General features: G+C 43.9%; 1 protein-coding gene across 1 annotated transcript; it reads left to right on the forward strand.

Annotated features, from left to right (window-relative positions):
• Nucleotides 1-11,466, forward strand: LOC118085503 (matrix metalloproteinase-27). The gene is made up of 10 exons (XM_035116229.3): nucleotides 1-331; nucleotides 2,125-2,363; nucleotides 4,132-4,280; nucleotides 4,364-4,492; nucleotides 4,969-5,130; nucleotides 6,836-6,956; nucleotides 7,724-7,854; nucleotides 9,771-9,930; nucleotides 10,259-10,362; nucleotides 11,025-11,466. Exons 1-10 carry the CDS (start codon nucleotides 131-133, stop codon nucleotides 11,123-11,125), a joined length of 1,497 nt encoding a protein of 498 aa, XP_034972120.3. The 5' UTR covers nucleotides 1-130; the 3' UTR covers nucleotides 11,126-11,466.
• Nucleotides 11,467-14,502: the final 3,036 nt, after the last annotated feature.

Here is a 14,502-nt window from a genome sequence, read left to right on the forward strand (position 1 = left end):
TAGCTGCAACGAAGGGTTACAAAATCAGGCTTTTTGAGTTTACTTGCATTGTGACACCCTCTAGTGAGCCTTATGTTTTCTGTTGCTAATCAGAGCATGATAAACTGTGAGTCAGTCCACAGCTGGCTTTATGAAACCTAAAGCAGAAAGGAGCCTGAAAGTCAGAATTACTGCGAGAGCAGAATATGCCATCGACCCTTCTCACAAAGCAAGACCACCCAGCTTTAAGATGACGAGTCTCCTGCTTGTCCTACTGTCGGTCACATTTTCGAACGGATTGCCCATTTTTTCAGGGAAACAAAGTGAAGAACAAAAAAGACAGCTTGCGCAGGTAACAAACGTGATCGGCCCCTGAGAAACTTTGAGGTCATTGCTAGTGCATGCCTTTCCGATTTTAATTCCAGGGCCATTCCTCCAGAGGCAAGGCTTGAGCCTAAGGATATTTCTGGCAGCTCTTTTGGGGCAGGGGCTAAGACTTGTGTGGCTGATCAGGAATGGCAGTTCTTTTGAGGTAGTGCAGTGTCTAAGAAACGGAGCTGTGAATCAGGAGGTCCCTGGTTCAAACCTCACCTTTGTGACGATGGTGGTCTCTAGCAAGCCACTATCACCCAATCTCACTCCCTACACCTGCAATACGACAATTATACTCGATTAATTTGTTGCAGAGCTGTTGTAAGAGATTGTACTGGAAGCACAGTGAGTCCTTGAAAGTGCTCAGCATTGTAATCTGTTGATGTTATTAAGGCTGATTTGAAGAAATTACTGAAGGACTTTCTTTACTTGCGCCTTAGTGATGAAAGGTGATGCGTGGGCTGGTTCAAATGCCACCTGAGCCTTGTGATCTCGGTAGATCATAGAATCATTGAGTTGGAAGGGACCACGGGGGTCAACTAATTCAACCTCCTGCAATGAAGGAATTTTTCTCCCAACGTGGGGTTCGAACCAGCAACTCTGAGATTAAGAGTCTCATGCTCTACTGACTGAGCTATCCAGCCAATGATCCGTCTACTGTAATCGCCTTCCTTCTTTGCACTAGATGATCATCTATACTACAACCACTTCTAAGTAGAGCCATTATTTTCACCTTCTCTCCTTTCCTCGTTCTTTCCCTTCTTTTTCTTTGTGCTTGTTGTTCGGGACGATGAGAGCTAGATTCAACTCAAAATATCTGTGGATGTGGGTTGGAGTTATTATTTTGGTGCACACTGAAGTTCTTTGAACACCATTTAAAAGATCAGTCTCACTTTCCTGATCACTACTGTGCTTCACTTTTGCTCTCAGTATTTCAGATTTTTTTCAATGCTGCACCGAGATTAACTGATTGATGGGGGGAGGGGAGGGGGAGGAATGCCTAAATAAAATGCAACTGGGGGGGGATTATTCTTGGCCTCAGGGTGCTTTCTGGTATAATTACCTACCACGAGACCTTGGAGATAGGAAAGGTTAAAAATGAAATTTCCCCTTTTTTGGAAACCTTGCTCACTCACCTGCAAAGAATTCCTAGTCACCTCTAGCGACCAGGCAGGAGATTGAATAAATGACTGGTTTAAGCCATTAACCACTTTGCTGGTGGTTCCTGTCGCCCACCTCTGTGATCATGGAAAGACAGACTGTTTAGGCTATAACCTTTTTTTGTACCCGTTTGCAAGGCTGGTATAATAGACCAAAACCCAAACTTTTTAAAATGATTTTTATTGTAGTTTTATGTACCATTGCTGTAAACCACTTTGATTTTTTTTAAAATAAATGAAATAAAATATATAAATATGTTCATAAATAATAAATGGATCCTAAACAGCCATGCAGTCATTGTTGGTTTTATGCGGTATTTTTTTCTTAACATTAGTGGTACAGGAAAAGAAATTCCAGTTAAATAAATGATATACTGTACACTCATGGTTCCTTCCAATAATAATGATGATGATGATGATGATGATGATGTAAAATCAGCAGAGATGATCTGCTAGATTTTATTTATTTAATATTCCTAAGAAATCGTTATTTGTTCCTTGGAAAATGCAAAACTCTTCATATTCTAACGCAGAAATCACAACAGGTTGTTGTTGTTGTTAGAAGGCCCCTTCCAAATCCTGTAGCAAATTTACTATTATCTCTTTTAAACAGGAATATCTAAATCAGTTTTATGAGCAGGAAAATGAACCACAACAACGAGGCTGGAAAAGCAATAATTCTTCCTTTGTGGAGAAAATCCAACAAATGCAAGAATTTTTTGGACTGAACGTAAGTGGAATGATAGACACTGACACCATGAAAGTGATGGAGCAACCCAGATGTGGCGTACCTGATATTGGACAGTACGTCCTGGCCCTTCCTGGGTGGGAGAAAACCAAGCTTACGTACAGGTAACAATCAATTTGGAGTTGCAGTTAGGATGAATCATGGGAGGTGTGGGAGATTCCTTATTCCGATTGGTAACATGCATACTTGGGTGGATCTAGATCAGCCACCCCCAAACTCGGCCCTCCAGCTGTTTTGGGATTACAACTCCCATCATCCCTAGCTAACAGGACCAGTGGTCAGGGATGATGGGAATTGAAGTCCCAAAACACCTGGAGGGCCAGGTTTGGGGGTGCCTGATCTAGACGCATAAAAAAGAAGTGATTCAGTTAAACGCATTGTAAACTTCATAGGGAAATCCCATTGGGAAAAGACGGGACTCCACGGCGCCATCTGGTGTCACAGTGTTATAACACATATAAAGGGTTTTATCTTTACGAATGTAGCTGAGTCCAGAATAAAGAACAATAGCCAAAGGAACATGGGGAGTTGACTTATACTGAGTCAGACCATCAGACCATCTAATTCAAGATCATCCACATTGACTGGCAGTGTCCTTCCTGCTTTCCCGGGACGCATCTACACTTGTGGATTATAACGTTTAAAATGTGGTATTAAAATGTGACACCAGAGAGCGCTGCAGAGCCACCAGCAAAGGGAAACTGCATTAAAAGTTATAGAACGTTAGATCTAATAACGTTTAAAAGATCAATGCAGCCTGCCCAAGTTTCCTGGTGTCTCCCAATCCTATATGGAGATGTTGGGGATTGAACCTGCGACCTTGTGTATGCAAGGCAGATGCTCTACCACTGAGCCACAGCCCTTACCCAGCCTGTGTATTTAAGATGCCCATAAGTGCCCTAATTAAACTGCTTTGGAATGGTTTTTTGACAACTTGTCCTTATTCTTAGACTTGCTTTCCATGACCATTGCTTCCTTAGTGGAATCAACCCAGGAGAAGGGCTCAGTTTCAGAGGATTTTGACATGCTAACCTGGTCTTGTGAATACACCTACATAGACTAATTAACTACCTGCTCCTATGCATGTTTTCTTAGAAGTAACTTCTGCTGAATTCGATGAGTTTTACTCTCCAGTAAGTGTGTTTATGAAGCAGGGCTGGCCCAAGACATTTTGGCATCTGAGGCAAACTACAAAAGGGCTTCGCTTCCTCCCCATCAGGGAAGAAGGGATGAGTGGAGATCTACGTTGGCAACAAGGATGCAATAAAGATCTATGTTGAGATCTGCTGTTCCTGTGGTTGCCTGACTTTGCCTCCTGGTGGGTCAGCCCTGTTACAAAGCTAAAATCCTAAGCACACAACTGCTTGGGGAGTGAGCCCCATTTAACTCAATTGGATTTACATCATACTAAAAATGCATAAGATTGATTAGTAAGACTGCAATAATTGAACACATTTACTTGCGTATGTGGACTTACTTCTGATTAAACATGCATAGGAGCAGATGATTAATCCTGCTGGCTGCATCAGGACGTAGTCAACTGAAAGCTGGAACATGTACAAAACCAGTTAATTGCAACAAAATGTGGGGTGGAGTGGGTGGGGTGGGGTGGAGTGGGTGGGGTGGGGTGGAGCTCAGCTTAAATTCATCACATTTGATTCAACAACAACAACAACAACAACAATGTGAATTGAGCCCATATTCTGGAACTGATCAAAAGTGAAAACTGGCAGAAATCAAAAGCTGCTTGGCAACTTCTCCAGCCCATCTCCGAACTTAAATAAAATCTTCCGTTCTTAAAAGCTCGCCGTGGATTGTGACAGCAACGATAAAGATGAGGGTGAAACCATTTCTTGCATTTTATTCCTTTAGGATTGTGAATTACACCCCTGATATGAAACGAGCTGATGTGGACACATCCATCCAAAAGGCGTTTGAAATTTGGAGTGCAGTGACTCCTCTGACTTTCAGCAGGGTTTACGAAGAGACAGCAGACTTCTATATTGTGTTTGTAACTAGAGGTAGTATATGACATTCGCTGAACTCTTTCCGGTGTTATAGCCGTACATGAATAATAATGACTCCTCCCTATGCTTTTGATTAGCACATGGCAACTGTCCTCGGCGTTTTGACGGTCCTCTGGGAGTCCTCGGTCATGCGTTCCCCCCCAGCCACCCCTTCCGTGGAAATGTCCACTTGGATGACGACGAAAATTGGACTGCCAGCTTAGTCCGTAAGTTGGACAAGTGTCCCTTGCAGAAATGATGGCTCCACGTAGGGTTGATGGGGGGTGGGGTGGGGAACTTCAGGTCTGGAGGCCCAGTGTAGCCTTCCATGCCTCTCTGTCTGTACCACAGGGCTCTTTCTTGAATCCTTGAGAGAAAACATAAAGTGAAACTTAATGAGAAAGATCCTGCTGTCCCATCCTAATGGAGATTTTGCTGGGCACCCAAGCACACCCTTCAAATAGGAACCAGAACTTTCATGCCCTCCTTAGTTCAGGTTAAAGGTTATACTGGAATGCAAATCCATAACAAGTTATGGTATGCATTATAAATACATTTTAAATATTTGCTATTTTCTCCATCTTCATACAAGCAATCACAGACACACTTACTTGAGAGTAAGACCCATGGGATTCAGCGGAAGGCAGAACACACCTCAGGCTGCACATGTAACTTGTCTTTGCACACTTCTTTCGTCATTTAGAATTCAACCTGATGCTTGTTGCCGCTCATGAGATTGGCCATGCCCTCGGCCTTGCGCATTCTGGTGACCCAAGAGCACTGATGTTCCCCAATTACAAACTCATGGAGCCCATCGATTTCCCACTCACGCAAGATGATATTGATGGCATTCAGACCATCTATGGTAAGACAAGAGAAGATGTCCAAAAGCACGTGGTAATAACCAAGAGCAAAAAATCAAGATCTCTGAAGTTATAATGTATGCTTAGAATCCTAAGTTGTGTGTACAAATGTGTTTTCTCCAGTGAGGTGAAAAGGACAGTCGTGTGTGTGTGTTTGTGTGTGCGTGCGCGCGCACGCACGCACGCTTGTGTGTTGGTGTACATACACACACATACACACACCACACACTTCCACTCAGGCCCATGCAGAGGGGAGGGCAAATGGGAACACTTGCCCCGGTCTTGGAGGGCTAAACCCTCCGGGACACCCTCCCAGGGGCCTGCCAGATTTACGCTGTCAAGAACAAGACTCCCACCCTGGGCCTCATATAAGCTCTGCACAGCCTGCTTCCACTATTGGAAGAAAACTTGTGGGTTAAGGCAGATGGCTCCTGCAGGCGCTGTAGTAGCAAGTAGCCTGTTTGAGCCAAATGGTCAGGGGGAGACTCCGATCTTTCAAATTTTAGTGACACCCTGTGCGAGGCCAGAATTCGGTGCCCCCGTCTCTCCCCCATTCTTCTCAATTCACTATGCCATGGTTGTGGTGTCCTGTGGCGCCCCCTAGGCTCAGAGCCCAGTGTGGCAGAACTGGCCACAATGCCCTAAATCTGCTTCTGCAAATGGTGAAATGCCAACTTGCAATGTGAAGCTGAGTCACATTGGCCACATGCACACTGTTACTTTAAAGCACACTTTGAACAGTCTCCCTCGGGAGGTTGTGGACTCTCCTTTCATGGAGGTTTTTAAGCAGATGTTGGATGGCCATCTGTCATGGATGTTTTAGCTGAGATTCCTGCATCGCAAGGGGTTGGACTAGAGGACCCTTGGGGTCCCTTCCATCTCTATGGTTCTATGAAGCACATTCTTTCCCTCAGAGAATTCTGGGTGCGGCAGTTTGTTAATAGTACTAATAATACTAATAATAATTTATTATTTATACCCCGCCCATCTGGCTGGGTTTCCCCAGCCACTCTAGACGGCTTCCAACAGAATATTAAAATACAACAATCTATTAAACATTAAAAGCTTCCCTGAACAGGGCTGTCTTCTATAAGTCTGGTAGTTGTTTTTCTCTTTGACATCTGGTGGGAGGGTGTTCCACAGGGCGGGTGCCACTACTGAAAAGGCCCTCTGCCTAGTTCCCTGTAACTTGACTTCTCACAGCGAGGGAACCGCCAGAAGGCCCTAAGCACTGGACCTCAGTGTCCGGGCAGAACGATGGAGGTGGAGACACTCCTTCAGGTAGGGTTACTGGGAATCGCAACTCTCTAAGGTATAAACTACAGCGCCCAGAATTCTTTGAGCTAGAAAATGTGCTTTGTAGTGTGTGCGTAGCCATAATCTATCTGGAAGAAGGAGCTGCTGCTGGTCTGGCACGTGAGCTAGAAACACCTTATGCAAAACCTCAAATTCTGTTGGTCACAATGCTGCAACTATCCAGCCCCCTGCACCTATTTGCCTGCTTGAGAGGTGATAGGATAAGCCCAAGTTCAAATCCCTACAAGGAAGCTCCCTGGAGAGCCTCGGGCCAGGTACAATCTCTCAGCATAAACCTACTTCGCAGGATTGTTGTGCAGATAAAATGAAGGAGGACCACATCTATCACCTTTTGGGAGGAAAGGTAAGCATTGTCGGCAAGAGGTTGAAATGCTCCTCCTTATTTTTTAGGGCCATTGCGAAATCCACCCAAAAAGCCAGTGAAGCCATCAATTCCTAAGGCCTGTGATCCAAAAATGACATTTGATGCCGTCACTACGATGCGAAGAGAAATCCTTTTCCTACGGGGCAGGTAAGAGCAAGCACCCTTAGTATCTGTTTAAAAACTGAAGTTTGCATTTTCCCCTGCAGCCTGAATATGCAGACAAGGGTATGGATGGACAGCTGTAGAGATTCTTCTAATTAATTAAAATCATCATTATAGAAATGCATGTAATTACGTTAAGTGGAGTGTGTGTGTGTGTATGAAGAAAAAGCACTTATAAATGACACACATACACCCCAGAATATGCAACCCTGCAGGAACCTTGTCAGTGAGGGATGAGCTGGTAGTCTCACTGCAACTATGTCCCCAAGTACTTTACTTTTCCTTTTAGGAGTAAATTGTATCAATTCATTCATAAGAGCTGAGTGCGGACTAGACCTCCTCCCTGCCCTTGATGAGCCCAATCCTGTCTTGGTCACACTAAAGCGTGGACTTGGGATAGGAACTTGGCAGCTAATCTTGACAGCTACTTAGCATTCAAAGAATGCATTTTGGGTGTCTCAAAGGCTTCATGTGGTAGCTGGACTTGCTGAAATAGTTGATAATTCCATGTCCCCCCACCCAACCTCAAAGGACCAGATTCAAAGCGCTGGCACACATTCTAGAATGGACTGCAGGAAAAGGTGCAATGATGAGACACTCCGTTGCTAAGAGGGATCCTTGAAAAGCCAAAAAGCCAATCTAGGAGCCAGCCAGTTGTCCTCCTCATTAAGAAAATTATTATTATTATTATTATTATTATTATTATTATTATTATTTACAAGACAAACACAAAATAATCCTATTCATTTCAGGCACCTCTGGAGAGTGTATCCCAGTCATTCAGAAGTTGATTTTGAATCGATTTCTACCTTTTGGCCTTCTTTACCCTCTAACATCCAAGCTGCTTATGAAAATACGAAAGATCAGCTCCTCTTTTTTAAAGGTAAGCCACCCTCAAATTATCCTTATCTGTCTTGTTGAAAATATTTCCAGCAACTGGTATTCAGAAGTCTCCATGGTGTTGGTAACTGTTTCCCACAATGGCCAACTGTTTCCCACAATGGCCAACAGGGCATGTGGGCAATAGCCCGTTCATTACTTGTGATGCCCATTTGGACATGTGATGCCCTGAACTTGGGAGTGGTATATAGCCATTGTTTGGGAGAACTATTCTACTCTGGAGCACTGGTGGGACTGTAGCTAAGCGGCAAAGCTTCTGTTTTGTATGCAGAAGATTCTAGGTTCAATCTCCAGGTTGAGTTGGGAAAGGATTTTCTGCCTGAAACCTAGAGAGTTATGCCCGTCCCTCTTATTATCACAGTAGCAGGACCAGCAAATCAAGGAGGAAAGCGAGAGATGGAGGTTTTTTTCCTCCTATGCCCCCTCCATCCAGCTTATTAACAATGTGATTGGTGGCGCTCTGGGGGAGAGAGTTCTCCTGAGGTCTCCTGCTCATTTTTGGAGGTGACAGGCAGGAACTTTGCTAGGTAGGTGAAAAAAAGGATTGTGAGCTTTGCATATGCTCATTTTAATGCATCTGAAATATACTCGGAGTCGAGAGTGAATTTCATGCTCTTTATTCAGCTCGTAGTCATCAAGGAGAAGAAGAATGCCCTTTCCCCCAAACCATCTGCTTATATACATTATTTACACAATGGGCTACTTCAGGGCTACACCTGTGGGCCAATCAGTTTGTGGATTGACTTCTGCCAGCAGCCTGATTGGCTGCTCCTGCAGGCCAATCAGGTTGCGGATTCACTTCCACCTGGAGTTGGATTGGGTGGCTCCTGCGGACCAATCAGACTGCTGATTCTGGATCCTATTGTTCTATGATTCAGCTCAGTACATAACAGCATCATTGGCAAATTGAGATGGCAAGTGGCTGAGGTCTCCCTAATGTGTGCCCAACACTCAATATATAAAGACCCAGACCCAGCACAAAACATCTGAGGTTGGGAGAGGAAGTACCCAGCTGGCGAGTTGGGAAGGAGAAGCTGGGAATCTCTCTACAGGCTGGATTTTGATTCAAATTGGAGAAGAATTCTGGGCCTTGTAAATCTCAATTTTCATTTTGAGATGGGCTTTCCCAGCTCCCATGAATGTTCTCCAGGCCGTGCTCAGGAGAACTTTGCTTTTTCCTCAGCAGACCAGCTGGTGTGGAGAACACCCCCAGGAAAAAGAGATAGAATAAGCCTTGCTCTCTAGAAGCTTGAAGCTTCTAGAAGCTCCTACTGGTTTCTCTAGAAACCAGTAGGAGAACACTTCAATCTCCCAGGACATTCTATACAAGATCTCAAAGCAGCTGTTTTATTACAGAAAAAATTCAGGAACAGACTGGAAAGAGAAGTTGCTGAATTGGAACTCATTACCAAGCTTAAAACCATGGAGCCACCTGGGATGAATAAAGACATTGGATTCTTATCTCATTATGCATGATCAAGCTTTCTTTAGCGCCTCAGCCCTTGCTTCCCCCCCCCAGGACCAATTGCAGTCATCAGCAGTCGTTAACAGCCATCAACAAGTTTATCACTCCCATCAGCCCATCACCAACCCTCTGAATATACGTAAGGGTCTGGTGGATTCTGTTTCAGTGTATCTGACGAAGTGTGCATGCACACGAAAGCTCATACCAAAATAAAAATTTAGTTGGTCCTTAAGGTGCTACTGAAGGAATTTTTTTAATTTTGCTTCAACTCAGACCAACACGGCTACCTACCTGTAACTATCTCTAGAAGCTGTTAACCTTCTGGAACTGGTTTACTGTACACTGTTTTGCTATGGAGACATCTACATCTATGTGAGCTTTGTTAAATGAAACCAGAAACTCTTTCACATGACATTTTCCGCCTGTTTGAACAGATAATCACTTCTGGGTCTTTAGCGGATTACAGATGCAGCCTGGCTACCCCCAAACCATTGACCATTTGGGCTTCCCACATCGCGTTAAGAAAATTGATGCAGCTGCTTTGGATAAAAATACAGGGAAAACCTATTTCTTCGTTGGGAGCAAGTACTGGAGGTAAGATCTCTGGGGAATGTATTTTTGCAAAAGTGCACGGACAGATGTTGCATTGGGCTATCAAGGGGAATGTTCTCTGAAGTCCTAATAGAGGATAGTTCAGAATATACCAGTGATCTCACCATGTTTTCTGTGCTTGTGCTAAGAAGGATTTTAGGAAAGGGGAGTGGGGGGGGGATAGCGGCCAAAACAGAAATGATAAAAACGCTATATCTTTACATACTATATGCCTTTCGTTCGAATTTTTTAGGGTGGTGTGCTGAACTCACCTTAGTCAGGTTCCCTGCCTGATGTGAACGAACTCATTTTATCAAATTGTCTTCTTCAGATATGATGAAAACAATCGATCCATGGACAAGGGCTACCCGAGAAAAATAAGAGAAGATTTTCCTGCAATTGGCCAGAAGGTTGATGCTGCCTTTCAGCACAATGGTAAGGGGACTTTTCTGCATAACTTAACACAGGTCCGTGCATATAATCATGGAGCTGGTTGATAATTTCATAGGGAGGGAGAGACGTCATAGGAGCCTGGCTGCTTCTCTGTAGTGACATTCACGTCATCAGTAAAAAGCTAATGACGCCAGGTTTGCTGATTCTGACAATTCGGTGGCATCAAAGCCCATCAGCCTTGAACATTTTCAGATACCTTCATGGGATAATTGCATCGCAAACATCACCACGCAGTGGAGAGGAAACCTGATTTGCTAAATCCATCCACCTTCTCCAGTACTGGGAAATTCTGAAGACAAACAAAGGCTGGATCTAGACACATCAAGAAAGCGTTTCAGGAAAATGCATTGTAAACTTTATTATGGGAAATCGCGTTGGCAAAAGATGGGACTCCACAGCGCCATCTGGTGTCCAGTGATATAAGGCGTATAAAGTGCTTTTTCTTTACTAATGTAGCTGAGTCCACAGTTACAGCCACAGGAGCAATTTGCAAGGAGTTCAAAATTCTGTTTTCTTACATTTGAAATCCTACCTTTCTTCTGCCTTGGTCCCCCAAAGTGTTTTGGAACATGTGTCTGCTCTTTTGACACCAACCCTCCTTAATATAAATCTGCTATAATAATACAATCTCCTTTATCTTCTAGGATCCCTCTATTTGTTCCGTGGGTTGAAGCAGTGGCAGTTCGATCTGAATGCGAAAAGAGTGATTTGTGTCATGAACAGCAACAGCTGGTTTAGCTGTTAGCATTTTTAAAATCCATTTCCTATAAGGGAAGAAGAAAACATTAACATTTCTGCCATCCAGAATTATGCAATCTCGAAGTCTGGCTTCAAAACGAAAATGCCTTTTTCAACAGTCTGTATTTAATCACTATACATATAAAACAGTGTCAAGACTTTAACTGCCTTTTTATAACAGTGCTAATGTATCTTCCTGAGATTTGCTGCGCAATCCTTTACATATCTGCACAGAAGTAAACCCCATTGATTTCAATGAGACTTCCTTTAAGATCAGTGTGTTTAGGCTTGCAACTTTAATGTGTTTACATTCTGAATGGGTTTGCAATAAAACCGGTTCACCCTTACAGTCTACGTTTAATGTTTTTTGAAGAAGGGGAAATCTAAAGTACTAAATTCTGAGGGCTGTTTTTTTTTAAAAAAAAAAAAGATTAGCAATTTACGAAACTGCTCTGACATATTACACAACTTTTCAGATAAAGCACAGAATCCTTGCATTGCATAATGAGAAATGCAATGGTTCAAAGGGAAGAAAGGGAAGGTTATAGGAAATTAGAGCTTGGGGCAGCTTTCGGTCATAAGCGATTCAGTTTGTACTAGGAAAGTTTAGCAGAGAAGACACACAAGGGAAAGATGAAATGACAGTTCAGAACAAACACTGCGTATGTATCCGAAATGTGCATGGTGTAGAACGATCTCTAATCGCTTTCATATGCTTCAAGGGACAATTTTCAGGGGCTTATGGCTGGATCAGATGAACAAGGGTGCGAGCACCTATTCACACTTATTGACTGTGGATCAGTGGCTGCCACAAGCAAAAGCCATTCTAAGTGGCAAATATTGCAAAGCAGTGAGGTGCTTGCATACGTTAGGAAACTTTCATCACCTGAAAATGGGTTGCTATAGTGAAAATTACCTTATCCCCATGGTGAACCAAACATCGTGTGGTTAACAGCTGTGCATTGTGCAACAGTTTGGAACAAGGTCCCAATCCAGCTAAACTTGCAACAACTCATAGGAACATAGGAATGCTGCCTTATCCCTAGTTAGACCATTGCTCCCTCTATCTCTGTCTACTTGGAGATGCCTGGGATTGAACCTGGGACCTCGTGCATCCAAAACAGGGACTCTGCCACTGAGCTATGGCCCTTCTCTTCCTCAGTCCTGCCCACGTCTGGCCAGAACCAATCCCCATTGAGTTCAGTTGGGTATGGGATTAGAGCCTTATTCCCCCTGGAACCAATGGAACAAAACTTAGCTTTCATGCATTGTTCCTATGTTAGAATGGCCCCGAGAGGTTCTCAAAGCAGCTTACAAAAGACTCCCAGACTAAAACTGCACTCAAATCCGGCACAGGAGCAGAAACTGCATGGTGTCCATATGGAACTGGGATTCTTCAGGCGCCTACCAAAATCTTTTGAGTCAGCTGGATCTCGCTCAGCCTGCGATGGAACTGCCTTGCTGGCAATTGATGGTTGCCAATCAACACATCCCTCTGGGGTCCTCTGAGGCAAGGGAATAAGGCTAAGCAGCTGGATCCTGCTCAGCCCATGATGGAAGCAGCTTCTGTTGCTGACAGCTGGCAGGTAATGATTCATCTGGGGTAAGGGAATGTGCCTGAGCAGCTGGATCAAACCCACCCTCCTCCCTCTTTACTTCTCCATCTATTGTTTTCATCATTGTCTGTTTGAGTCTGTAAGCTCCTCAAGGGAAGGACCTCTGCCCTTATGCCTGTGTATTTCTGAAAATGTGCTGAGTAATAATAAATCATAAAATAAGTTTCAAGGGCACTTTGTCGTAACCGATTGTAGCTGGGTTGGGACTGGTAGTTATATGGAAGTTACAATTTTGAGGAATGGTTGGAGGAGCTGGGTAGGATTAGCTTGGAAGAGAGGAGACTGGGAGGAGATACGATAGCCATCTTCAAATATCTCAATAGAAGATGGAGCAAGCTTGTTTTCTTCTGCTTCAGAGACATTAGAGCTCAAACTAATGGCTTCAAGTTACAAGAAAGGTGATTCTGACTTAACTTCAGGAAGAACTTTCTGATGGTAAGAGCTGTTCCACGGTGGAATGGTCTCCCTCAGGAGGTTGTGGACTCACCTTCCTTGGAGGTTTTTAAGCAAGGGTTGGATGGCTATTTGTCATGGGTGCTTTAGCCGAGATTCCTGCATTGCAGGGGGTTGGACTAGAGGACCCCTGAGATCCCTTCCAAGTCTACAATTCTATGATACTGGAGGGTGCTGTGTTTCTTGTCACCTTCACTGAATTATCTTAACAGCATCTGCAGGGCAGAGCTTAGAGAGCTGGGCTAATCTTTAGCCCTCTTCAGTTGTTAGCCTCCCACACCCCCTGCTAGGAATGCCCCACCATTGTAATCTTCCATAAAGTTAAGGTGTAGTTCTACCCACTCCCAGATGAAACATCGTGTTTGATTAGCCAGATGAATCCTCTAAAAAAGAACAATTACCTATACAATTACAGCTCAGTCATGGCCATAGCTGCCAAGTTATCCCTTTTTTTAAGGGATTTTCCCTTATGCTGAATAGGCTTCCTCACGAGAAAGGGGAAAACTTGGCAGCTATGGTCATGGCTTTTTATGAGTCACTGCTGTTGCTATTTTCTAAAGGGAAAAAATGTGTTTAGGAGCAACTTGGAGTGGAATAGTAAATAGCATTGTAAGCAATTGCTATTTTAAACAACCCTCTCACTCTGCACATGGCTCACTCCTATTCATGTAGGTTGATGTCAAAAGAGTGAAGCAACCAGCAAGATGCAGGAGTCAGTCATCGCTTTGACTGCTCCGGGCTAGGAAATATGTGCTTCATGTGCATGTTGAAGCAAACTTTGCGCTCAAGTGGATGAGGAACTTGCACGACAAACTCCGATCCATCTGTTGGGGCCCAACGAAACTGCAAGTGCATGCAGTTCAGCTATGGAACTGCCTTCCACAAGGAGGCAGGGATGGTCACCAGCCTAGATGGCTTTCAAAGAGGAATAGACCTGCCGTAAGAGAAATCAGCATCAGAGAGGGGAATCAAAACTGTATCTTGCCTTATATCCACATTCCCAACATTCTCCATGTGTGTGCCACTGAAGGCTGCTGCTCCGAGAAAGACTTGTGCCTTTGAAATAAAATGCATAAAGAATGTATTTTTTTTTGGTACCCCTTTTTTTGGGTATCTTTGAAATTGTATCTTTCTGCTCGTGCCCCAAAATGTATCTGAATGTATCTCTCTACTCCTTTCTCCAAGAAGAAGAGACGAGTTTGGATTTGATATCCCGCTTTATCACTCAGGTGATTAAACCACTGAGCCTAGGGCTTGCTGATCAGAAGGCTGGTGGTTCGAATCCCTGTGACGGGGTGAGCTCCCGTTGCTCGGT

The sequence above is a fragment of the Zootoca vivipara genome, chromosome 4 (assembly GCF_965207765.1).
Source record: "Zootoca vivipara chromosome 4, rZooViv2.hap1.1, whole genome shotgun sequence".
In the NCBI taxonomy this organism is placed as follows: domain Eukaryota; kingdom Metazoa; phylum Chordata; class Lepidosauria; order Squamata; family Lacertidae; genus Zootoca; species Zootoca vivipara.